At 40.5% G+C, this 27,016-nt stretch overlaps 1 protein-coding gene across 8 annotated transcripts in view; it reads left to right on the top strand.

Annotated features, from left to right (window-relative positions):
- SASH1 (SAM and SH3 domain containing 1) overlaps positions 1-26,687 on the top strand; it is a 558,854-nt gene extending 532,167 nt beyond the window's left edge. For 5 of the 8 annotated variants that reach the window (XM_054820868.1, XM_054820869.1, XM_054820874.1 and 2 more), the window contains 11 exons: positions 601-1,436; positions 5,337-5,408; positions 7,817-7,960; positions 10,098-10,233; positions 11,226-11,395; positions 12,518-12,727; positions 13,424-13,574; positions 15,793-15,906; positions 22,276-23,411; positions 23,991-24,122; positions 24,932-26,687. In XM_054820868.1, coding sequence (XP_054676843.1) covers positions 601-1,436; positions 5,337-5,408; positions 7,817-7,960; positions 10,098-10,233; positions 11,226-11,395; positions 12,518-12,727; positions 13,424-13,574; positions 15,793-15,906; positions 22,276-23,411; positions 23,991-24,122; positions 24,932-25,192 — 3,362 coding nt within the window. In that variant the 3' untranslated portion in view covers positions 25,193-26,687. The remainder of the gene's footprint in view (positions 1-600; positions 1,437-5,336; positions 5,409-7,816; positions 7,961-10,097; positions 10,234-11,225; positions 11,396-12,517; positions 12,728-13,423; positions 13,575-15,792; positions 15,907-22,275; positions 23,412-23,990; positions 24,123-24,931) is intronic. The other 3 variants (XM_054820870.1, XM_054820872.1, XM_054820871.1) reach the window with 1 other exon arrangement.
- The last annotated feature ends 329 nt before the right edge of the window (positions 26,688-27,016 follow it).

Raw genomic sequence — 27,016 nt, 5'->3', positions numbered from 1 at the left:
TGTTTAGGTAAATTCTGTGTGATGAAAATTGGTGCCTCTTCCCCCATCGAAAAGCCGGAACTTTTAATTTCATCCTGGAGCTCAGCTCCATAACTTTCTGGGAAAAATACTGCTTTCTGCAGCAGCAGCAGCACTGGGCATTGGAAAACTGGACCTGAGAGATACTTGTTTGGTTTTTAATATCTGACTATACTTGTGGCCTATTGTAATCTCACTAGAGCGGAGCATCATATGCAAGTATCAGAAGAAAAACATGAGAAACAGATCCCAGTTCCAGCTTTTAAGGGGTTCTTAGTGAGAGCATCTGTGGTCTTACTTAGCTGCAGATGAAAGAGAGAAACTTAAAATAACAAGGAGTTTACTTACAGGATGCTGTCATCTGTCTACTGTTAACTCATCCCAGAACTCTCACTTCATGAATGGAAGGAACTGCTTCAGATTTATCCACTTGCAAATAACTTCTGGGCTGCTTATATCAGGAAGAGTTTTCTTCCATTTTAAGTGGGTGATATCTTAAATAAATACAATAAGGCTCTACAGGGAAACATCTTAGAGAATTATGATCGATGACGTGCGTTGTGCTGCTTTTGTCCCCTGTAGGTGTTGAAGAACACTCACTTGACAACTCTCCTATACTGGATGACAGGTCGGCACTTTACTCTGGAGTTCACAAGAAGCAATTCTACTTTGACGGCTCCTGCGAAAAGCAGCCAGAGGATGACTCGGACTCACTTACTACTTCTCCCTCATCCAGCAGTCTTGATACATGGGGAGCTAACCGGAAGCTGGTGAAGACCTTCAGCAAAACTGATAGCCGTGGCCTTATCAAGCCTCCCAAGAAACTCGGGACATTTTTCTCTTACCCAGAAGAGGAGAAGACCCAGAAAGTTTGCCGCTCCTTGACAGATGGGGAAATGAAGAAGAGCCTCGGCTCACTGAGCCACGGGGTAAGTACAGAAAGCATTTGCTTTTATGACAGCAACAGGCACAAGCACCATCTTCTGGTGTCCCTGGAGGAGATTCAGAGTGTAAGGAAGCAGATCCGATTGAAGAAAATGGATACTAATTATTCCTGTTCCAGAGCTTTTCTTTGCCAGCGCCCTGCTAGGAAAGGAGCATCCCCCACAACTTGCGACCTACAATTACTGCGGCACAAAACGAAAGGGGGTGGAGGTTGTGGCTTCCCAAACAGAAGGCTACGAGGGCGCACTTCTGTCAGCGAATTCAATATCACCTATGTGGTGGAGAGAAGCCTGTACAGTCACCTCAACCTCTCACAGCTGGTGCGTCCCGTTACTGACAGGACCCTGAGCAAGGCCGACAAGCAGGACCTGAGGAGATGCCTGCTGGAGGAGGATGAGGAGGCCAAGAGGAAGTGGGCTGCTACAGTGGATCGCTGTACTAAAAGGGTTCTCTTGAGAATCCACCAAAAGTCTGTGAGTCAAAGAGTTGTCATGAAGGTGGTCTTCCAGTTTCTGTGAGGTTGCAGTCAACACTTTCTGCTTTATACTTTTAACTAAAATTCAGTGCTTTCCTTGCTGTTAGAAACTCTTAGGCACTCTTATTCAGCTGTAAGGGAAGAGTTTGATATAATCTCGTCAGAGAAGAGTTTTGTGGAGTCTGCAGTTTCTATGCGTACAGAATAACTCAATGAAGAGAGAGCAAATATGACAAAATGCTGCTTTTTAAATTCACCTAGTGCAGAAATTGAGGTGAACAGGTGAACAGAGGAACTTCGAGATGCTATAAATGTGTTTTTTGTGATGCTTTGGGAGTCGGTATTCTCTTAAAGGGATACCAATAAATGAACAAAATTTTCAGAGGATCAGAGCATCCTTAGTCAACTGTGCTCTGTTTCTCTTCTGTTGTCGTTGCCCCATATTGGCCCTCCACTTCTCAGTTTGCATCTTATCAAGTCATCCACCCAGCTCTGTATTCTCCCTTACATGCACAGCTGCAGAAGGACAGGGAGTTTTACATTATGTAGACACTGCCCTCCTGCTTGCTGCTCACCACCACCAGAAGTGCCCCTTCTGCTCTGTCCCTGGCCACTGCTCCTTCTGTCTAGCATGGGGTGAAGGTGGCACCTTCCCTCAGAGCGTTGTGGAAAGGGAGTAAGGGGTGGCCAAAAAAGGAAACTGTGCTTTACAATGGGAAATTAAGTGATCTGAGCACTCCAGAGATATCCAAAGCTGCTTCCTGATTATATGACCCAGTTTTTACAGTTCCCTTTACCATGATGCTGAGTTTCCTAGGAACTTGCCTTTGAGGCCAGCCAGATCTCCAAAGCTGACAGTCTGTTGTCTAGTAGACAGTGTAGATATGTTCCCTACTTCAGTGGGTGGAAACAGCAGTGCACCCGTAACATTAAGCAAGATGTTCCAGTGAACAATATAGTAGAAACAGCTTTTCCTCTTGAACTACAGATTTTATTTGGAGAGGTCTCTTCTTCATTTCTTGAGATGTGAGGTATTCTTGATTGTCACAGCCTTGGTCTCCTTGAATAACCTGTGGGAGGTGACCAAGCCTTCATGGTTCACCTTTTGCTCTTCAGCCACAAAACAGATAGGTTTTTCCTACCCGATACCATGAACGTTCTCTCTTGGCAGCTTCACTATTTCGTCTGCATTGACTGCTTGCCCTGCCACTCACAGACATTGTTTTCCCCTAAGGATATTACAATGATAAGAGAAACCGTCCTTCTGTGGGTCGAACAATAGGAGTATCTCAGGCAAAAGAGCATACTCATATGTTCTAGAGATGCCCCATAATTAAAATACCATCTAAAACTCTCTTTATAAATACAGATGACAGAAACAAGCTTTTCAGTTCTTCTAATAGGTAGTCTCACTACAATAAACCATCTAGACTGACTTTTGCTTATTCACAGAGACACAGACAGAGAAGAAATGGGTAGTGTTTTGTTCTTGTTGAGGAACTCCTCAGTCAACTGCTCCTCCAGCCTTGTTTGAATGGGATAAATGGTGGAGACATGCTGCTTTTACTGGCTTTTTCAACACACTTCTTCCTGAAACAGCAAAAAGCTGGCAAACTTCAATTAATGTCATTCCTTTTTCCTAGAAACACTTAATGTTTGTTTGCTGCAACCTCAGGGAAATTGCAATGCCTATGTATTCAGTGGAATTGGTCACTCTGTCTTGCCTTGCCATTCATTTTGTCATTTATATTTGTTTCAGTGACCTGGACATGCATGAAATTTTCAAATCGCATCAGTTTTTCTTTTCTCCCAAAACGATAATACTTTTGATTGCATGGCCGTTCCATTGAATATCCCTCTCCTCATCCACAGACCTTTTGTTTGGTACAGTATTGCCAGGGTCACTACTGGAATCTGAAGGCAGAAGTTAACTGTATGGGGAGATCCATAATGAAACAATAAGCATCCTTACTATGGTACATTTATTCAGAAGCTTTTAACTAACAGACATTTTGCTCTCTGAGAAGAGAGCTTTAGGAGGAGCTCTGGCTGGTTTGACAGACAAGTTTGCTCAGAGCAGTTCCAGATGTCCTCTCTTCATTGCTGGGATTACCATACACTGTAGGATTAGTTAGAATGGACTCTTCACAGAAGGACAACATTACTCATAGCTAAACGTGCTGTGCTTTAAAAACTGATCTTATTACTTGTGGTTGGTCTCAAGTGCTTTCCAAAACCAATTTTTAAAAGTTATGCCATAGTCACATAGCCTTCTAAAAAAAAAAAACAAAACACTTAAATTTATTTTAATGTGTGTGGGGCCTAGACAAAGCTGGCTTTGAGTTCTAGTAGAGTTGTGGTGGGTACAAAAGCTGTCATCCGAGCACTGTAGGTACACAGCACCCAACATAGAAGCTAGAAAAGAAAACTTTTTAAAAGCTATTAATATATATGCTGATTAGTGGTGAACAGGGCAGGAAGAATATTTACTTTAATAGAACTAATTGATATAATTGTTTATTAAGTGGCACAGTTCATAGAGCTTGCTTCTTCCTAACAGACTGTCGAAGCAGAGTGTTAGTTCTCAGGTGGTGGGTTTTCACTGACTCTCAAGTACACACTCACGGTACTGATTGGGCAATCATTTGTAGGTCTGATCTGATGCTTAGCTGAGTCTGAAGGTGTCTTTGAAGTTACTCTCTTGGGTAGTTCAGGCCCTAAGAACTTACGGTTCGCAAGTGGTTGACCTTCTGCCTCCTGTCTGTCTCAACTGTAATGCTGAAGAGAATACTTATAACAGACATTTGCCTGTCTCACAACCCACGCTCAGAGCCCAGAGTTGAAGTTGTGCAAGTAAATTGTAACTGCCATACCTTCATTTCCCTGGATTGTTATGTGAGACTTCTGGCAGGGCCAGATACTTGAGTACTGTGCAACTGGATGTTCAGTGGCCAAATAAAAAGTCAAAGGTTTTACCTTTTGGATTGCAAAGCAAAAGCTGGATTCTCTCTGAGCCCCCTAAGTGTCTAGTCTTTTTTCAAGTGATGCCAAAGCTTTAGCAGAGATTCATCTGCCACAGTTAAACAATGGTTGGCTGTGGAAATGCAACTGTACTGAGTTTGGTTGCCCTCTGCTTGTGGGATGGAAGCAGTGTCATAGTGCTGATATTCTTTTCTTTGTTCAGGATGATTATGATAAACTGCATCTGTGCATTCAGCCAAAACTGAGTCACTCCACTAGGTGACTGTGGCACTGTAAATATAGCATACTTTCTCCAAGAAGTAGCAGAGCTGCCACGTTATCACCACAGGTGTGATGGTACATACCTAATCTGGAATCAGGGCTTGCTGAGGCTGCAGGGACACAATGCTTATGGACAGCTGGGCTGGTTCTTCCCTCCTCTTACGAAGAGCTTGCCTTACAAGGCCTCTGGTGTTTCCCTGTATTTCAGTGGAAATGGAGTCTATGCAGCTATTCCCAGAAGGTAGGTTATGAAATGTTTTAAAAGATTGGTGGTTCTCTGTTTCAATGCTACTGTGGACTTATTTATGAAGGCAGATGGGAGTGCTGAGGTGGAGTTGCCAGCACCCTGGAAAACTTGATGCATAAGATCAACAGTTTCGTCAGACCAAGAAATCTTTTTTTTTCTTTTTAAAAAGAAGAGTAGGCAATAGATGACTCAACAGCAGCAGACCTTAGGCCAAAGAGTTGTCTCTGGAAAAGACGAATTATTCAAATTACTTTGTAACAGATTTCTTGATTTATAATCTCCCATCCTTTTGTTTGTTTGTTTCCATTTTTGCAGACATTTGTGTTTTCACTGGTGTTCTCCAAGTCATAGATGTTTTGAGTGAGCTAATCATTGTGATAGAACTGTATCCATCCTTATTTTTTGCAGAGAACCTGTAGCTTTGGAGGATTTGACTTGACAAATCGTTCCCTTCATATTGGAAACAGTTCTGACCAAATGGTGAGTTTAAGACAAGAAGGCGCAGACTTGAAATAGCATAAAATGAAATGTGCAATAGAGTTATAATAGACTGAAGTGTAATTTAGGTCTGTAATAACAGTTTGGGGATCCAAGAAAGCAGAGTATCTTTGTTAACCTCAAACTTCCTTAGCTTTGAGAATAACATACCCACCCATATCCATGTGTGTATAAGTATTTATATACCGTATGTGTAGAGGCAGGAACAAGTGATCAAAGTGCAGATCTGGAGGCACATCTGTGGGCTACTCTTACGTCTGACTTCCTCAAAGCATCACCCCAGGCAAAACATACGATTGGTATACTTTCTTGGTAAAAATATTTACTGTTTGGAATGATGAGGCAAACTTTCATTTGCTGAAGATCTGCAAGTTATTTGGGTGGAAGTCATTATGTAAGAGATTTATTATTTGTTTTCTCATTGTATCTAAGAGTTCTGGAGTACAGCAGGATCCCATTGTGCTGGGTGCTGCGCAATTCATCTCAGAGCTCTTTGTGTTTAAGAAAAAAAGCACCTCCCCTGAGAATTAATTCCATTTTATGTTACTCATGTTGATCCCAGCGTTACTGTTGGTCAGCCCGCGGCCAAAAATAACAGAACAGAAATGAGCCAAAACATTATATCAAATGAAATTGCCAACATATTTTTTTTCCTTTTGCCCATATATGTTTTTCTTTTCTATTTCAACATTGGTTCTGATAACTTCTCTGTTCACTTAAATCAAGCCAAAATTGTGAAACATTTTATATGCCAGCATTATATCATTTTTTTATGTCAGCTGGGTTTTTTGAGGTTGTTTTTGCTTTTCTTATTTTTTTTACACATCATCAGTTACCCCTAAATTGGCCAAAACTGTGGGTGCTTATTCTTCAATTTTCAACTCAGTAAAAAAGTTAACTTCCAAAGTTAGTGTTTATCTTTAAACATAGGTACTTTGGCATATTTTCTTCAGATTGGTTTTGATATAGGAAAGTGTGAAATCTAGATGTTACATTTTTCCCTACTAACATCAGTAGTGGGAGAGATGTGGTGCACCAGAATAACATATGCAGATCAAGGTTTTTTTTCCTGAAAACATTTAAGTCCATTAAGTGGAAGGTTTTTTTCCAAAAAGATAAGGCAAAGAGCTGTCCTTAATTTCTGCTGAAAGACCAAAAGTTACCAAAGAAGTTGTAATCACAAACAGCTTGTAAAGGAAAAAATTGTTGGAAATGAAATATCAGCTGAATTTCAGAGAAACTTTTGGGGAGAACATTAGTAAAGTAGCAAACATATATAAAATTATAAAAAAAGATAAATCTTTTATGTAGAATATAGTGTACACTTACTTTAGGGTTTGTATCTCATATACCTAGATTGTCCTTAGAAGGATTATTGAACCAAGTCAGAGACCAACTCCAATAGTCACTCTATTTGGCCAAACAGATTTTGGTCCTTTTTGCGTTGTGATTTTTGGTGCACCCTTGCCAATGGAGGGTGCTGGTGGTAGCTCTAATAAAGCTGCCTCGCTGTGGGTCCTGACACGCTGTAGAAGGAAAAACCATGTCTAACATGCTGCCTGGACAATCTGAATAAGGGCCGAGTCATACAAGTAAGTTTGGCAAAATGTCAACTGATCCATGTTCATTCTTTGCGCGTGCTTGTGGCATAAGTAAATGCTAGGTATCTTAAGCTGGGTTAGAAAAGGTTAAATGCGTTCAAAGCAGCTGGCCTTTGTCATCCACTATATATGAACCAGCTAATTTAGTTCAGCAGTACCCTCTTGTGTGTCTTAAGAATAGCTGTGCAAGTGTAACCTTCTACCATGGTTGATGGATTTAGTAGCTTTTTTTTGGGGGTTGGGTTTTTTTTTTAATAAACAATCCACAGTAAAACCACAGAGATGGTCATCAAGAGAGGTTAACTGAATGCCTGTCTGAAAATAAAAAGTAAATTTGGATAGCCAAATGTAGGTATCCATATATATATACACACAGAGATATATATTTGGGTAGGATCTCAGAGGTACCTTTAGTCCTGTTAAACTGTATGTAATACTGACCAACATGAGCCACAAATAGTGTATGTCCTGTCAGGAGAGTTTAGCCGGAAACGGTGGTGCTTTCTGTCAGGTCAGATACTTTCCTGAAACTCAAAGGGATAAAGGCATCCTAACAGACCCCAACACATCTACACTCGGTACCTGCAGAAAAGGTTACAAATCAGGCCTTAGGAGTAAGGTAGAGTGGACTGCTACAGTGGTTTGCACAAGGTCTCAGCAGTGAATTTAGAGCAGTAAATTGGACACCATGCTGTCCTGTGTCTGCCTGGATACCTCTGCAATGACTGCTGACTGAGGAAAAAAAAGGCTGTTGTATTTTATGGGCTTAAACCCTGTTTTATTTTGCAGGGCAAAGAAGGAGACTTTGTTTATAAAGAAGTGATCAAATCACCCTCTGCTTCCCGTATATCTCTGGGCAAAAAGGTGAAGTCTGTGAAAGAAACCATGAAGAAAAGGATGTCTAAAAAATACAGCAGCTCTCTGTCTGAGCAGGTATGTAAGATCTGCAGTGGAATCCACTTAATAGTGTAGAAGTGATAATCAATATTGATTCTCATGCTTCAAGGCATCTCTGAAGAAATTTCTAACAAGCCTGTGGTGTGGCTTATTCCTATGTTCTTATAAAATCCCTCACTGTGAAATGGCTTCCTATAGATGCCAAACCATGAAAATGCATTTTCAGATTTTCATTCAAGTAGCTCATCAGCAGAAGCCTGTGGTTGCTGGCATTACACATCTCGCTCTGTATTTCCATTCCTTTGTCTATCATCGTTATTTATTAAGGGAACCAGTCTGCGACACAGGGTCACAGTAATATATTTAATCTGCAATTTACCCCTTAGTTTAAATTCCCAGCATAGCCTCACATACACGGTTGCTCTCTGCTATTACAGATCTGTTCTCCATCATAGCTTGCCCTCTGCAGCAGCCCATTAAAACAGAAGCACAGTGTAGTCAGAAAGGGGCATCCCACAAAAGAGTTTCCTATTCTTTCATTACAGGTTTTTATAGCTTATTCTTAAAGGCAAACCTGAAGTAGATTAGTTGTAAATTAGGCTTTGAATTGCAGTGGCCTAGGAACAATCGCTGCCTTGTTCTCTTTTGGTATACTTTGGGTTCCTTGCTTTGGTGGAGTGTCAAAAATTCTTCGGCATTTGTTTAATCTTGGCGTTTGCGATGTGTAACAGCTTCGGAAGCCTGCGGGAGAGCCGAGCTCTCCCTGGCTCACATCGCCCCCACGTGGCCCGGGACCGGCCGCCGGCTCGCCGGGGATGCCCGTAGCCGGGCGGGAACGGCAATGGAACGGGAGTCGTGTCCCCCCACATCTGCCCTTTGGTACTAATGCAACGCATTAGTGCCTGCAAAAGGAGCGTTTCGGACATTCGAAATAACGACCCTGAACTGCAGAATCTGGAGACGCTAGCCGTACTTATTCATAACTAGGGGCAGTGGTACAGTTATGGTTATTTAATTTAAATTTGCCATTAAAACATTTTAAGGTCTCACATGATTTAATATGGATAAGAAGATGCATTGATGTCTGAGTGGCCTTACAGTGCCCCTCTGCAAAGTCTGCCTGAGAAGGGGATGCTTTGAGAAATTGGTTTACAGTGAGTTAGCAATACTTCTGCTCTCTAGCTCTCTCCAAGATTGACTTGACCTCTGAAGTCATATGCTGGGATTACTTTTTTTTTTTCTGATGATTCTGCAGCATGCAAATAATAGCTTTCATCTAAAAGTTTTATGACCACACATCTCCACAAAAATTCTTCTTGTATGCAAGCTACAGTTCTTTTGTTTTCAAACTTTTTGGCACAGTTGTTTTAGAATATTTGTACCTTTCTGGCATCATGACTCAAACTATATGCCTGTATCTCTTTCTGCATTCAAAAAAACAAGCAAAAGCTATTCTGGCTACAAGTATCTGCTGCTTTGCTTTGACTGTGCTTCACAGAGGCTGACAGAATTTCAATTTAGGAAAGACCCTTTTTGATTTCCTGTGATGCTTGACTGAAGGAAAGGAGAAATAGCTTCACCCATTGCACATATAGCAAAATCTTTTTATATTTATGCATTTATGTTTATGAGTATTAATACTCTGCACAGGCTGCATTTTCTGGTTAACGTTTTTTTCTTCGAGGTAAATGGGCAAAGATATCAACAATTCACTGCAAAAGATGATGTATGTTGCTGTGTGTCTCGCGTTGTCTGATTTGTTTGTATTCACCTTTGTACAAAATCCTGATTTGGAAGGCTGGATTTGGCATTAGCTGGTTTGCAAGTACTGCTGGCAAAAATATTGTGTGTCATTAAAACCTTTGAATTGAGAGTTTTGTGTAATATTTCTTTCTACTTACAATGAGCTTTTTCAGACTGGACTATTTGCTCCTGTCCTTGCTATCATGCCTAATAAAGGCATGCTTATCATGCCTAATATTAGGCTATCATGCCTAATAAAGTGGGGTTTCTGCCACAGATGAGTACCACTCAATAAGTAGATAAACATAGAAGGTTTCATCCTGTCTGGTAAAGGGCAGGAAAACAGAATCTCTTTCCTTGGAGATGAACGAGCAGCTCCTGTCAGTGCCTCTGTTTGTTTACCAAATTGAAATGATTCCATCCCTTTCAGGAGTCCAGCCCTGGGGTCATGCCGGGCTCTCCGCAGTCGCCGCCGCCAGACTCTGACTCCCTGGACAAACCCAAGCTGAAAGCCGGGGGCTCAGTAGAGAGCCTGAGGAGTTCCTTAAGCGGTCAGAGCTCAATGAGTAAGTTCAGTTGAAATTGCATTGCTCCGTTTCTGTGGCTTTGGAGAGGGAGATCTGCACAGTAAGCAGAATCAGAGAAAGTCAAAGCAGAAGCAGTGGTTAAAAAGTAGAAAGCCTGATGGGTTAGTCATTAAGGGTTTACAAAGAACCATAAGCTCTTTGGTGCAGAGATGATCTATTTTGCTTTGTGTTTATACAGAGCCCTGAAAAAGTGAAATCTGCTTTCTGGCTGACTCTGCTGGGTCCTGCTATTTTAATATCAATGATTGGAATGAGAATCACAATCCCTGGCCAGTAGTAAACAGGCTCATCTTTACATGAGATTTCTACTGGGCACTCCTGATGGGCTTCCCACCCCTCCCTCCATAGAGACATTGACGTCCTCTCAATAACTAGTTACAGGAGTATTATTTAAAACCTCTCTGGTTAACATAGTCTCTACACAAAACAGAGCTTAAGTGGGACACGGATGGTGAGAACTTGCTTCACTATGAATTACTGACCAATAGAAACCAAGAACATATTGGCAAAAAAAAAAATGAAGAGAAAGCTCTATTGTTAAATAACTAAAGGTGTGTTCTGGAAATCATCTGGGGTTTATGTTGTTGTTGGTTTTTTTTTAAATATCAATACAAAGTGTTGCCATAAAACCAAATTTCTGGAAATGAGGAGGATTCTGGAACCCTCATGCAGGATTCAGAGCTTATTTTTCCAGGCAAAACTTCCAAGAAAGATGACACCTCCTGTGATGTACCATAGATGAGACACTAGTTAAACAGCTGCTCAGTTAAATTTTGAGGAGCTGAATTTGGGAAAACAGGGGTGGAAAGTAGATTAACTCTCCCATCACATGTGTATGTAAGAAATAGCAGCATTTAAGGACTTCTAACCTTTTTGTAGAAAAAAGACCCATTTTCTGTCTTGCCTCTCTTTCTGACCCTTCTTCACGAAGAGATTCTTTTTTGTGGACTGGTACTATGTCTCTCACACAGGTGGTCAGACAGTGAGCACAACAGATTCCTCAACCAGCAACAGGGAGAGCGTGAAATCAGAAGATGGTGATGATGAAGAGCCTCCTTACAGAGGACCTTTTTGTGGAAGAGCCAGGGTTCACACTGATTTTACCCCAAGTCCTTATGATACAGACTCTCTGAAGCTCAAGGTACCAGCTCTATTTGGTTTTAAGGGGTCAAACATTTATTTTGGCAAAATTCTTAACTAAGAACTCTTTGCAAGAACTATACAATTCTTAGTCTTTTAATCAGTTTACATGTGGTTTTTTGAAGTCCTTTAACTTATCTTATTCTTATTTAAGATTTGCTTGAATTATAGCAAAATGTTACAGAATATAAGTAAGCATTAGTATTTCTGTACGTGCAGGGAAAGACACTTGGGTCTTTAGTTTCTGGAAAAATAAAAAGGTGCCACAAATTCATTTCCATTTTGCAAGGACTTTGTTTGAAAGATTGGAAAAATACTTTGTCTGCCACAATGAATCAATCCATCAAGGGAAAAATTTTCAAAATCCATGGAAAAAATGTAGATGCACCTACACATAGGGTCTCTTAAAGGCATTTCAGTTAACATAACTTGTTTTGAGCTAATATTGAATTACTTTACTGACTGTGAGTTGTCACTTCCTGTTAATTTTTCTGCATATCAGCTTTTATTACTTTTAGTTGTGCTATATTTGATTCAAAGTATCTGACTCCTTACATTCATTACTTGAAATTCCAAGGGCAGCTAATTCCTATTAAAGCAGATATAGGTAAGGTAATCTCTTTAAGGATACAACAACAGTTGTGCATCCACTTCTTTGTTATGGTCAGGAGCACATTAGGAAAAGCAACAGTGTTGCACGGTTCCTTCTGCATATGCCTCCTTTCCTCAGGAGATCTGATGTGAGATTGTGTGCCCATACACACTGAGCGTGTTCTTATTTGCACCAGTTTCAGATAGTTGCACGCTTAGAGGCATCTGTACAAAACAGCAGTGATGCACTACTGGAGTGTAAGCAGGTTTGTGAATCTGGACAGTTGGGGTCCGTTCCAGGTTCTTTTGTTGACTTGCTTTGTGGTCTTAGGCATGCCACTTAATTCCCTTTTCTTCCATTTGTAAAACAAGTATAATCAGACATTTTTGCAAGAGCTGTCATTAACCTTTTGAAAACTAAAGTGTGTTGTCCATTCTGTGTACGTGAAAATTGAAGAGAAAGAGAGTGTGTTTGCTTGAATGTCCGTCAGAAGGCATGTCTAAATGGTTTTCTTCCTTCTTTGGTCTGCAGAAAGGTGACATTATTGATATAATCAGCAAACCCCCCATGGGCACTTGGATGGGCCTGTTGAACAACAAAGTTGGCACTTTCAAATTTATCTATGTGGACGTGTTAAATGAAGAGGAAGAGAAGCCGAAGCGACCCACCAGGAGACGCCGGAAAAGCAGACCGCCCCAGCCCAAGTCAGTTGAGGATCTCTTGGATCGCATCAACTTAAAGGTCCGAATTATCTCCTTCTGTTTACCCTTCAGTTTTGCTTGTGGGAAGGGGACCACACCTTTGGAGTTGTTAGTTTTGAAAGCTGCACACCAGATTCATAATCCTAAGGATCATGACCCCACTTAGCAGAATCGGGTCTTAGCTGCAGAGTGAAAATAGCTGAGGCCAGGCAGAACTGCCTGTCAGGCTTGATGAAGTGCTGCAGGATGCAAGTTCCACACACTTGGAGACCGTAAATCGTTGCATAGTGTGGCTACTAGCTAACACACTTCAAAAGCAAGCAAAAAGTGTAAAATAACAATAGTTACCTTGTCTTTAAAGAGGAAGGTTTTTTCCATGTTTCTGTTCAGAAGAGCTAGGGATAAACTGGTGTGGCTCTAATTCACCATTTTTGCCTCTCCCTTTGTACAGAGCTGTGCCATATTGTGTGTCCGGGTAGCATGCCACCTAGGCCATTTAATACAGTGCATTCCAAATACAAAAATATGTGTAACATTCTAGTTCTGGCACAGCTACCTTCCTGAGCTCTGAGCAATGTTTATACAAGCTATAATCCTATGATTTTGCTGTTATACAGTGGTTTGCTTTTGCTAAATTTTTGCTGGTTGTGAAAGTCTCTTCTAGTATCTTTATTGACAGAATAAATTGAATAAATATGTTGTCTTACAGCTGTTTTTTTTTTTCCCTTTTATGCAGGAACACATGCCCACTTTTTTGTTCAATGGTTATGAAGATCTGGATACCTTTAAGCTTTTAGAAGAGGAGGATTTGGATGAACTGAACATCCGAGATCCTGAGCACAGAGCTGTTCTCCTCACAGCAGTGGAACTTCTACAGGAGTATGATAGTACGTGGGGTGTTTGAGGTTTTCAGTTTTACTAGAGCTCTGCCAAGAACCTTGTGAACCCCTTAAAGCAGAAAACTGGTTCCAGGATTTTGATTTTTTTTTTTTTCCCCTAATGTAGTTATTTCCAGGGTAATCCTGTGTAACTACATGTAGATTTTTGAGGAATGACTTAAGGCTTGCATTTGTTCTGCCAGAATTCTTTTGTTCATGTAAGCCCTGCTACCCAACTTATTCAAGTGATGTCAAATGTACAACACATACCCTTTAGAATACTGATGTTGAGGAATAAATCCTGAGATAATCTACTCAAGAAGCTGAGGCATGGAGAATAGGAAAGAAGAAACTTCTAGACTAGAGGGAAGAGATAGAGGTTATCAAGGGTAAGAAAAAGATCAAAGCCCAGAGGGCTGTGGAAAAGGGTAATGCGAATTAAACTTTCTCTTATTTTACCTGCACGCGCATATGATTCTTGGACTGTGACTTGCAGGATTGTACAGGTAGCTTCAGGTTGTACACATGACAACACAGCAGTTTTCAAAGGGAGAAAATATGTCAGTCAAGTGCAAAGAGTGAAAGACTGTGACCCAATTATCTAAGGTGCAGCAGTGCAATTCTGGCCATTGTACAGATGGCCTCGGGCAAGTGGTTGCAAAGATGAGGGGAGGCAGAGTAAGTCATGGCAGTCAAATTCGATGGTGTCTTTACTGCACAGGAGGAAGCGAGGCTGTACCATCCATGCAGTAGTCATGGTAGAGTAGAATCATTTGAAAAGCAAGTGTAGCTTGGGAAAGGAATTCAGATGCGCTCAATACCTAGTTGCAGCAACCTAAGACAGCACTGAATTTCCCCTTGGTCCCTAAGTGTCAGCAGAAGTTTAGCATCCCACCGAGCAGAATCAGTGGAATGGGATTGTGTGAGGGCTTTCTCAGCTGCTTCAGTGCAAAATCCTGTATTTTAGCTTAAACTGCCATAGCAGCAATTTAAACAGCTACTTATTAAGTGGGCAATGCTTAATTCTGTTAGAGATGTGTGGTTGGTATCTCTAGACCGTGCTGTGTGGCCTGACTTTCACTGACGTGTAGCTTGCTTGTTCATTTCATTTCCAGAAGAGGCATCCACTCTTTCTGCACCCTCCTCTATCCCCCAATAAAACTGCAGTTGCAGAATTAGATTCATTTATATCAGAGTACTTTTAGTCTCCTAATAGGAGCTTCTCTTTGTTATTTACAGACCTATTTAAAATGCTCACTTCCCTGAAGTAATAATTTTTTTAGGGCCCTTCAATTTTGGTTTGAAAACTTGAAGAACTATGTGACGTGGTGGTTGGAAAGTATAAATTCCAGCTCCAAGTCAGAGTGTTGAGGAGAAAGAGAAGTGGGGACCAGACAACTGGAACCTGGGAGGGGCAGCAGCACTTAGTTCCACCCCATAATTACCTTTTATGTGCTGAGAATAGGAATCGGAATAGCCATTTCTGACATTTTATTGCAGGGGAAAAAAAGAGCATAAACTATATCCTTGCGTCATGAAGTTGGTTTTCTGTATCTTCAGCTCCAGATTTAGTTTCTTTACAAAATATGATGTCTGACCAAACATTCTGGGTAAATTCCTGGAATCCAGCCTATGCAGCCTGGATGGACCACACTTGAGTGTTGGCTCTTTGCACAGACCAAGGAAGGAAGGAATTTTTACCACTAGTTACTCCCCTGTCCCTTCCCCCTTCGTTAGGGGACAGTATCTAACTTTGCCAGACCCCTTCCTGATCCTTCCTCTTGGTCCCTTCTAGGAAGTAGGTCATGGTTAGGATTTTATTCTTTTTTACTTGATTTGGTTCTTTTCAGTGCTTTTTTGTTTCTGTTTTTGGTGTTGGGGTTTTTTTAAGTCTTAAAAAGAACTTTGAGACCATCATTTTACATAAATTTCCATGGTTGTAAGTTGCAGGACTTGGCCCCAAGGCAGCTGAGGTGCACAAACGGTCCATTCTTCTTTCATTATATACGATACTGCTCCCTCACACTTCTGCTGAGGCTGTTGGTTAATCCTTTACCAAACAGCATGAGTCTTCCCAGCATTTGTGATGGCTGTTGCTAATGGTCACTCTTTTCTAAAACAGTTATCCAATACAATTAATACAACAGGGAAGATAATGGTGTTGGAAGGTTAAGTTTAGCTGGATTTTCTGCTTACCTGTTTTTCATTGTATTCTTGCATCCTCTAGGTAACAGCGACCAGTCAGGATCTCAGGAGAAACTTCTCATTGAAGGCCAAGGCCTAACTGGATGCTCTCCTCGGGATTCTGGCTGCTACGAAAGCAGTGAAAACCTGGAAAATGGTAATGGTGACAGCAATGAGCCTTATAATCCCTGCAGCCTTTTTTCAGTAGATGACTTCATATACTTTCTACTCCTGTTCCTAGCTAACACAAGCTGCTTCATACTTTCTCATTTGCTCTGACTGACTCTTGGCTTGAGCCATTGGTTTTCTTTGCTACTGTTTCTAATTTATTTATTTGCATTGGTAGGAAACAGATCACATTTCACAAACCTTCTTTCTTTTGTGATCCTAAAGGCAACAGGCACTCTCACCACTGTTCCCTGCCTTCTCCACTCCGTCATATTATTATGCAACTGCGCCTCATGAGGCTTGCACTACTGACAGTCTGACAGCCCGTGTCTAAGGGACCACTGGCAATGGAGAAGTTGCTGAATTACTCTGAGATTAGGAGTATTTCTTGTAAACCCAGACAAAAACTGTTTAGAAAAAATGTTCTCTGTTTTAGGCCATATTATTGTGTTTGCTTAGGTTGCATGTTGCATTCTCCTCTGATTGGAAGCCAACTGCAGAGATACAAGACTTTTTAGTGTATGAACACTAGCAAGTTAAATTAATTGAGAAGTTGGCAAGGAAATAAACTATGGGGAAAAAATGCTTGTGATATCAATTCCTATTACCTTGTCCTGCATCAGTGAAAGGTGATGCACTGAAAAATTACCAAGACAGATGATAATAGAGATTACTCTCTCTGTTCTGAAGAAATCAGGTTGTTGTGCTGACTGAGCGTGCTTTACTTGAGGGGTGGTGTAAACTTGTCATGAGGGATGAAATACTAAAATGGATAAAATTGGTTTGATTTTGGACTTACCACTCCAAGCATTTGAGCCCTAGCCTGGCCTCAGACTGCCTGGTTTCATCAGTAGAATCCAGTATAAACAGGAAACCAAGAACAGACCTAATATACCGTATGCCCCTTGTAGTGGCCGTTTTTCCAATTTAAAATATGAGCTAAAGATCTCTCTCTGAGTATGTGCATTTTCTGTCAGTCTGCCACTCAGAAATAACCATTTATTGAAGAAAATTGCAATTTGCTTTGAAGCTGAAGGCCTGAAATCAGCAATATACTAAATTCCTGAAAGCAGGGACAATTTTTTTCTTGAATATGAATCCCCATACAGTAGGCATGCTGGAATATAATCATAGCTAAATATATGGCATATGTGACAATTTTCTTTGCTTTTTATCTCTAAGTGCCATCATAATGATAGCTGTAGCACTGAAGTTAAATTGCTGCCTGTACATTTTCCTTATTTTAACAATATAATAAAACCTTTAGAAAGCAATTGTCATTGCCTGTCTGCTTAGATACTTACTATTACATTTAAACTAATATTTCTATCTGAGTTTTGCAGAATGTGAAATACCACGGATGATTTTTATATTGCTTTTCATTTATGGCTTGCTGCATTTCTGCGTCATTTTTGCTCACGAATGCATTTAGTGCTTGCTTTGAAAACCGTTATGAAAAGAACATTTGGCATGGGATTCATTCAGAGATTTTGTCAAGGCTGGTTAATCTGAAATGTGCTCCACCTTCTTTGCAAAGTTCATGGACCATAGTTGTTTATATGCATATTTTTTCAAAATACATGGGATTTGCATCTGTTAAAATAAGGATGATCATTTGTCTAGTATAAACATTGCAATGTGCAGATTGGCAGTAATAAACTGCTCTTCATAAAGGGGAAATGCATTCCAAGAAGAAATTGGTCTTCAGATTTTCTGGGGAATGGTTATACATAATATTTTGATGACTAGTATAGTGTCCTGTTTTGGGCTGATATTGGGCTTTTTGGCATCAGTTCAAGATTTCAGAGCTGCTCTTACATTTTGGCTAGAAAATGCTTTGCCGTGTAGTATGGCAGTGATACAGGTGTATCTTTTATAGGTACTTCTCTGGGTCCTACTGCGGAAATATTTGGGTATTCTCATAGGCATCCACAGTGTACTTAGCAGCAGCATTCTGATTTTATTCCAATTTACAGAGAACACGGAACATACAGTTTGTGACTTACTCAGTGTTAGACAGGAAGAACATAAGAGCAGAAAGCAACCATTCATGATCCATTAGTCCATATAGTCCAGTCCTTGGTTTGAAACAAGGCAGAGTGAGCAAGCTCTCCTTTAGACTTCTGACAACGGTGCGGCTATTGGGCTTGTTTTGTGTGCAGGCATCGTCTGTCTGAGACACATTTGGAAACCATATTGGAAATCCAGTTCTCACAGGACTGGACAAAAGCAGATAGCTAGAGAACAGTATAGGAACAGAGCAAGCATATTGGATGCTTCCCAGGGTACTCTTGGGGAATGAGTCATTTAAGGACTTAAGGACTTAAAAATTGGGTACTGTTTCCTGGCACTTGTCCATTTTCCTGAAACTGTTTCTCTTGATGAACATCCCTGGTCTTCCTTAGAACCTCCATACCTAGCAGTGTCTATGTATAGACTTCTGTCATACTCCTTCCCAAATAATCTCTTTCTAGTCTGGGAAGGCCTGATAATTATTCCTTATAGGTCATTCGTGTCCCTGATCACGCCTGGCTTCTTTGAACCTTTTCTTCTTGTGCTGTATAGTTTTTTTAAGGAGAGAAGGGATGTGAAGAGATCAGAATTGCACATGCAATGCGCAGAGCTGAAGAGGCAGACAAACCATGGCTTTATCAGGTGGGATAAGGGTGTTCTCTGACTTGTTCAGAAACTGAAGCTGAGATTTCCACAGTGCCAAGTGGACATCCTAACCACTTAAGCGTTCAGTGCTAATTAGTCAGAAAAGGAAGCAACAGAACAGGTGGCCTCATTGCATAACATAATGTGCATTTCTGCTGGTTTGTAATCAGTAAAAACAGCAATGAGGCTAGGATTGTCTACCCTGTCATCATCATTGTTGTGTCAACAGAGCTGTTTGAAATGCACGCAAAATATAGCCACTGAAAGCAATGCCAAAATGAAGTTGTTAAAATCTGGGATCTGGACGGGCCACTGAATGCATTCTGTGTCTGGATTCAAGTACTTAAATTTCTGAAGGTGATCTTCCATACAGAAAAAAGTACGAAGAGAAACACTGAAAAATTCTTGCTGTAGCTCTGGTACTTCTGGAAATATACCCCAAGATTATCTCCTTTCTTCTGAGGCAGATGATGACAGGGAATTGAAAAGTTCCTTCTCTGTATTCTAATAACAAGAAATATCATGAGGTGGAAAATGCATTGTCTAACAAAAACTGCACCATGACATTAAACAAAAGAGTTGAAGCCTGTAGCTTGAAATGAATCTTGAAACAGTATAAATTTTCCATTCATTTTGTGGAAGGACCACCTTTGTTATCTTAGTTTTTACCCAGACACCTGTGCCCTTCTGCACACATTTAAATCAGAGATGCTACTGTGGTTGACAGCACTATGAAAGGCATTAAACTGCTTACCTGTACCAAGGAATCATAAGAATGAATTATTATAAAAAAATGCTAACATTAGAAATGTGTTTTAAACCTTACTAGCTATATACTTTAACCCTTGGAGGTTTTTTCATTATTTGTTTTTCTGAGATAGGGAGGGAATGTTACATTTGTGGACATTGTTCATATAGCACTCTGCTTTATGAAAACAACTTAAAAACATATTTAAAAGTCTGTTTTCAGGAAATATTATCTTCCTCTCTTAGTGTCTCAGAAGCATAATGAAATTACACATGGCAGTCGGGGGGAGGGAAGGAATAGCTAGAAAAAGAGAGATCACAGCTGCCCTCCTGCTATTGCTCTTGACTTATATCTACATAAGAGCAATTACATTCTGAACCCCTGTCCTTTGTACAAAACAGTAACATCAAACCCAGCACTTTTTTTTAAACCATTTTGAAGCAGAGAGCTTAAAGATTGCATGTTTGGTTATATATTTTATAGACAAAATCTTTTGAATTCTCTCCTCTTCACATTTGTATTTTTATGCAAAACAGGGCTGCAATGAACTAAAGTTTTGATTTGACTCTCCAAAAAATTTTCTTATTTTTCTCATTTTTTTCTTCTTCCTTTTCCTGTTCCCCATTTCTTCTTTTTCCCATTCCCAGGCTACTGGCTTTACACAGACATATCCCATTTCTAAAAAATGAAATATTGTTTACTAGATACCCTTATGGCCTCAGTAAGAGCTTATATTGCACACTAGTAGCATTTCTCACAACTTTTCTTTCAGTGTTGAGGTTCCTGAGTGTGCCTTCCTAAAACCAGTATAACCCCTGATCAATATTTCAGATTGAAAAGAAGGCACATGGATTTTGTTACGTGAGCTGTGACAGCAAGCCCCAGACAATATGGTGAATTACTGCACAAGTCAGACACGTGCTCACAAATATGAATAATGAAAAGAGAACACTCCTTCCCATGCTCATTACATATTGACATTAGTGCCTGAAGGCACTAAAAAATGAATGTAACATTTCTTACACATGTCTTTTTAATGTGGTTGTAAGTTATTTTCAGAAGGCGGTGGCCTAGCTCCATGGAAAGGTGCAGGCAGAGAAATCTTTCTGCTGCTTCTCTGAGCTATCTGAACTCAAGGTAGAAGCAAGGGAGCCAATTTAACATGTGATGTGTTTTATTAGCATTTTGGGGAAATAGCAATATTTAGCTCGAGTCGAACTGTGAACCGTACAGCTTCTGATAAAGGAGTTCCTGTATGCTTGCATTTATCCTTGTAGGCACACCTTGGATTTAGATAGAATAACCTTGCTGGCATACCAGTAAACACAACCAACTTTTTTTGAGCAGAATGTTTTCCTTATTTCTCTTTAAGTGTAACCTCCATTTTCTTTGCTAGTTTTCTGGATACTTTGCTTTTTAAACTCCTTGAGCAGAGAAGGAGGCAAAGAGAAAGAGAGAAAGACAGCTAATTCTCTTTTAGGTTAAGCAAGTTCTTTCATTCATATTCAAAGTGAGCAGTGTGTATTATTCAAAAGCCCAGCACTGAGCTTCTTTCAGGATAAAGTTTTGAAGGCAGGCTGTATGAGAAGAAAGCATCCATTTCTCGGAAGTACACCAGATTCACTTAGTTCCAATGAAGTTAGCCAAACTTCTCAGGCTCTAAAAGTAACTGGTACTTTAATTGGCAGCTATTGATTGCTTATTATTACAGACTTCTGATACCATTTAGCCTAATCTGTTGATCTGTTGTTTGGTTTGTTTTTTTCTCTGTGAGAAAAAGAAGTTTCAAGCTCTATCTATCTGTCTGTCTATCCTGATTTTAGAAAGCTTACTGTACACAAGGGGGTAAGTATCTCTGTCACCCAGAAAACAATAACTGTTCAGGATGTGCTGTCATTCTGAGAGGTCGTCTGCTTTGAGACAAATTTACTTCTGTCTTGTTAAAAAGAAATTTAAAAAGATCTATGCAGTATTCAAGAAATGACCTTGTATTTCATACTAATGAATACTCTAATGACCTCAGTCCCTTTGATCAGAATTTTTCTGTCAAGCAGATTTGATGGACTTCACTGTTTAAAATCAGTGGTGCATATCTCATAAAACTTATAAAATAAAGCTTACAAAGAACATGTGGTTCATATTGATTCATGTCATCTCATCTTAAGTGGTTATAATAAAACACCACATTTCTGACTTTCCACTTCAGTAAAACACTATGACATGAGAATAACACTAAGATTAGTCACACTTCAACCTCCCTTTTGAAACACTTCTCCACTTCATAGTGTAAGACCTTTTTCCATTAAACACTGCTGTCCCTGAAAGTAACTTTACAAAGGAACTGGTGCAACACCAGTCTTCCAACACTTTTTTGTTCTCTGGTTTGCCATTGCAAATAGTTTACTGCTCATTTAAAAGATTAAATAACACTATTGGCACACTTTGTAATTGAAATGAATAAAAAGGATTTTTTTTTTTTTTAAAAAAAGCTTTCGTGAACAATCTAGTAAATTTCATTAGAAGGTCAACATAATTATTGATATCCTGAACAAATTAGGAAAGTAGGAAAAAATGGTAGGTCTTTTGAATTATTTCTGTGTGGAATCAAACCAGTTCATATAATAGATGTAGGGTATCACTTCTAACTGTAGGATATTCCTACACTGAAAAAAGTGTACATGAGCTAAACCTCCTATCTCTGCAAATTGGGGAGCAGGAAGGATATTAAGCATTTTAAACGTATTTTTCTTACATGATTGCAAAGTTCTTCATTAATAAAGCTGAAGCTCACATATTCATATGCTTATAATGGCATCAAGTTTTTGTACGCTTAGAGTTAACAAAAAGAGTAAATAATTTTGCTTCAAAGGCATTTAGAAGTGATCCGTTATTTACACTGCAGAGTTATTTGGTTTTTTTTTTAACGATGGATTGTGTTTTATTTGCTTCTAGGTAAAACTCGAAGGACCTGTCTTCTGCCCTCAAAATCAGCAAGTGAGCATAGTTTTAAGGACTTCAGCAGAAACCAGCTATCAAATTATCCTACACTTCCACTGACCAAGTCAATAGAAACTCTACAGCAAGGGGAAAAAGAAAGCCATTTGAGTTGTGCGCATCGTGCTCTGAAGTGCTCTGTCAAACCTCCAGCTGTTACGGGTCTGAAGAACCGTAGAAGTTTACCGGTTGCTGTCTGTCGGAGCTATGAAACTCTGGATGGCCCCCAAGGGGTAGACCCATGGCCAAGATCCCACTCGCTGGATGATCTCCAGGGAGAATCCAATACAAACCTACAGGACACTAGCAAGAAAGTAGGTTCTTTTCCTCAGGATTCGCTGGATATAGCAAAAAAGGCAACTGGCTCTGCCCTGCCGCTTCAGTCTCATGGAGGCGGCTGTATGGTAGATGACTTGATGCCTAAGCAGGGTAAAGGAGCTGCTAGTTCTCAGAAGGGAAGAGCTAAGGAATTGGACTGCTCTGTAATGGAGACTGCAGGTGGAAAGCCTGCTTCATTCCCCTTGAAAAACTGTGAAGCTCAGCCTGCCTTAGTGACGCATCTTGCAACAAGGATGCCTCTGGAAATAAAAAGTAAAGGCTTTCATGACCTTGCGCGAGCTGATTATGCTCCAGTCCTCAAGGGAGGTCTAGAAGCTGAGCAAAAAGGCACAAATGAGGGGAGAATGCAACCAAAAAATCCTGCTCAGCCGCCACCTGTCCCTGCCAAAAAATGCCGAGAACGCCTTTCTAATGGATTATATCATCCTCCCATGACCGCAAGTGGGAACCACTCAAGTCTAGAAGCACCGTGTTTGCCAGTAAAAAAGACCAGCTCATCCACTCCCATTGATTGTCATGGAGTACCTGTCCATAGGATATCTTCTGAACAGGAGCCCAGTACCCCTCCTAGCCCACTGCCACCCTGGCTGTCGGAGCTCCCAGAGACTGCTAGTGTTCAGCAGCACGTGATAAAGCTGGGTCCTGCTTCAGCAAGGAAAGTCTCTTGCAGCAGGGGAATGGATCTGGAAATGGTAATAGAAAACAAGTTGCAGTCTGAAGACATTGATCTTACTGAAGAACCGTACTCTGACAAGGTAAGTGGAGAGGACATTGTTTCAACGGTTTTATTCCACTAGCATCCCAAGCAAGGAACAGTCTTTCATTTATCGTATATGTTGTGTTTTTGTCAGTGACCAGCCTAGATAAACCATAAATCATTGGGACATTAGACATTCTGTAACTGTTGTTACTATCAGGCCTTATGGCTAAAGTAACTCTTGTGTTGTGGGGGGCAGGGACTGAGAAATCCGAGGCTTATTCTGAACCTTCATCTTTTCAGACCACTAGTACCTTGGTGGCACTAGGCATGGAAATGTCTCTTTCTCTGCTGGTGTGGGGAATTAGAGCTGAAAAAGGAAGTCATGATTAGATTTTATGCTTCCAAGAAAATCTGAATTGATAGCATAGTGATTGGGATAGCTTTTAGGGAAAGAAGGAGTCTTAAGGTCCAGTTCTTCCTTTAGGGATTGCTTTTTTTGCTTTCATGGGATCTCGAAGAAAGCTCCTTCTTGTTCCCATCCTGCATTTCTCTTTTATGTTTGCATTGATTGGTCTGTATCGATACACTTCTTTCATCTGTCCTCTTGCCTTTTTGTCTGGCTGGGAACATTCAGCATGGTCGCTGTGGCATTCCTGAGGCTTTGGTACAGAGGTACTCCGAAGACTTAGACCAGCCTGAAAAGGATGTTGCTACAAATATGGACCAAATCCGGGTAAAGCAGTTGAGGAAGCAGCATCGCATGGCAGTGAGTATTTCCACAAACCCAATTTTCTTATTGATGAACAGACTTTTAAAAAGGACTCACTGCTGGTAAAGGCAGGTACCTGTGAAGTCCTGGTACAAAAGCTCTTCCTGTGTTCATCCAACAGGTACAATGTAGGTACCACAGTGGCAGGAGGTACCTCCCCCTCTTTTGAAGGAGGACAGTTAGTTGAAAGGAGAGCGGGTAGCCCTGTCTCGACTGAGTAATAGTCGTTAAAGTCTAAGGTGACTGCAAGCAATGGTAACAGAGACTTGCTCGCTAAGGGTGGCGTGTATTAAACGCTTCTGTATTGAAATCTGAAAGGTTTTACGCTCCTTTTTCATTTCTTAAACTATGCTATTGTCCACTCGTCCTTAGCAAAAGTGGGAGGGGGAAACCATCAAAAGCTTTCATGGCTTCTTATAAAAGAACTTGGTCTATCTGGGGAGGTAATAGGCAAAATTGGTATTCTCTTGCCTTATTGAGAAATTAAATGGATCACCCTGGAAAGTCTTGTCACTGGGTATTTTATACTGATCTCAGACTAAATCAGAATGGCACATGACAGTTGCCCGAGCAGCTGGATACTGCCCACTGCATCTACATTGCCAAAATTGTTGCTGTTGCTCTTGTGCCAAGTGATCTTAGCCTTTCAGCCCACACCAGTCTGCAAATGTGACGTGAGAGAAATTGAAACATCTGCTATGAAATTCTACCAGTTTGGAAGGAAAAAAAAAGAAGACTAGCTGTAAACCAAGAAGTTATGTTTAACAATAAGTGTTGTTTTCTTTTTTTTTTTCTTTATTGTCTAGATTCCAAGTGGAGGGCTCACTGAAATTTGCCGAAAACCTGTATCCCCAGGACTTATCACCTCTGTATCTGACTGGCTGATTTCCATTGGTCTACCTATGTATTCCAGACTGCTCACAGAAGCAGGATTCAACACACTGAGCAAAGTGCCTTCTCTGTCACAAACTTGCCTTCAAGAAGCTGGCATCACAGAGGAGAGACACATAAGCAAGCTCCTGGCAGCGGCAAGACTCTTCAAATCTCTTGATCCAGAGGCAATATAACATTCTCCATAGTGTGGCATTGCCTGGTCGAGAATCCACTGCTTCTTCCTGCACCAATATTGCTCTAATTACTTCACATAGCTAAAGGGATCAAGGAAGTGGCTCCCAAGGACAGGCAGATATCTTCTTCAAAGGATATGAAATGTTTCTGTTGCTGTCTTTGGCAACTGAAGGAGAAGAGAAGCAACCACCAGGTAACATAGATGTGGTACTTCCCTCCCCCCTCACTCCCCTGTAAAGTATTCTTATTTCATAAAGTGCACAGGGTTGGCCTGAGAATCAGACAGCTTCACAGAATTAAGGGACCCTTGCACATTTTCCTCAAGTTTGTGAAAGTAATACTAGTAATAGGCCCCATTTCTGTGGAGAGCTCCATAGGTTGGGGGTCTTCCGTACATCTAGGTTCCAGGTACCTGGAGTCAGTCCTGAAGACCAGGTACAAGCCAAGATGCAAATTCAGTAGAAGCTGTTTGGCAAATGCCTTTTGTTTATTTTAGCAGTCTAGAGCTAAACACACACACACCCCCGCCCCTGGTCATCTTTGCTGTTGCTTGGTATAGGTCCCAATACACCACAAAGCCTTTAGCTAGGCCAAAGTTAATGGACTGGAATTAGATTTCATTATGGTCCATACTGTCACTCCAATGCAACTAACCCACGGAGAGTCAGAAAACTTTTTATTTGTACAGAGCTGAGGTCATTTTTATAACTGCTTTCTAGCAATCAGCTTTTTATTTGCCTTAAAATGAGCTTTTAAGCAGTTACCTAGTGTTCACTTACCTGTATTCATGTTTCTCAAGCCTTGTTTCAACCTTTCGCCCTTAGGCTGCACTTAGGGTGATTTCCAGCTGAAGTTGCTTCTATAAAATGCCTCATCATAACACCTTCTGTTCTGTAGAGATGCTTTTATAAATGCAGGGTTATGCTAGGTTTCGGTTGTCAGGATAACTTCTTGTTCACTACAGTCTGCATTTACTGTTGTTACTAAACTGTTCCAAGATATACTGCCTTGTATATATGTAACTGCTTCATTTTAATCATATTCTGTGTACTGTGTTATATTGTCAATCATTATGCTGCAGCTTTGACTTGGTATCCTGACCATATTGATTCCAAACAGTGGGTTTCTGCAAATGAAAATTCACTTGTGGGAGATAAAATGCATCGAAAAAGCAAACTGTGTCCCACAGAAATCATCAGATCCGTTAACTCCATTGCATGGATGAAAAAAAATCCTATATAGTCTTACGAATTACACTGTGATTTTAAAACAGTTGATATCCCTCATGACTGTATGTTAATGTTACCTCTCACTGGAAGAGAGCATTGTTCCGGCATATGTGGCGAACCATTTTTCCATGATGTAATGATATTTTTCTGCCTAAATCCATGTAAAACATTCCATTCGCATATGTGGCTAATGACAGATTTTATTTTTCTATATGGGTACACGTTTTATATACCAAATACAGATTATCATGAATAGCACATAACTAACTTTTTGTTTGGGGTCTATGTATGGTGTGTCCTTCAGCTTCTTGTAGCACGAGCGCTCCATGGAAGACAGAGCAAGCTTACTCTGGCACGTTAAAGGGAGATAGTATCGAAACTGTCTCCAGGACATGTGGCTGTTTCCAGTATCAGTTCTGATATCAGCTTACTGTAAAAAAACAGACAAGGCACTTCCCAGTTCGGTGCCTTGGTTATCCCAGCCTCACATTGAGCTAATGACACTTTTCCTGATAAAATGCTTTCAGATTGATGAATGAAAAATTGTGGTTTACCCCATGATTCCTTACTATATACGGTCCTTTCATGGTCATG

Source organism: Grus americana, chromosome 3 (assembly GCF_028858705.1).
Source record: "Grus americana isolate bGruAme1 chromosome 3, bGruAme1.mat, whole genome shotgun sequence".
Classification (NCBI taxonomy): Eukaryota; Metazoa; Chordata; class Aves; order Gruiformes; family Gruidae; genus Grus; species Grus americana.
The sequence above is the reverse complement of the archived record's forward strand: the minus strand, read 5'-3'. Positions and strand labels throughout refer to the sequence as shown.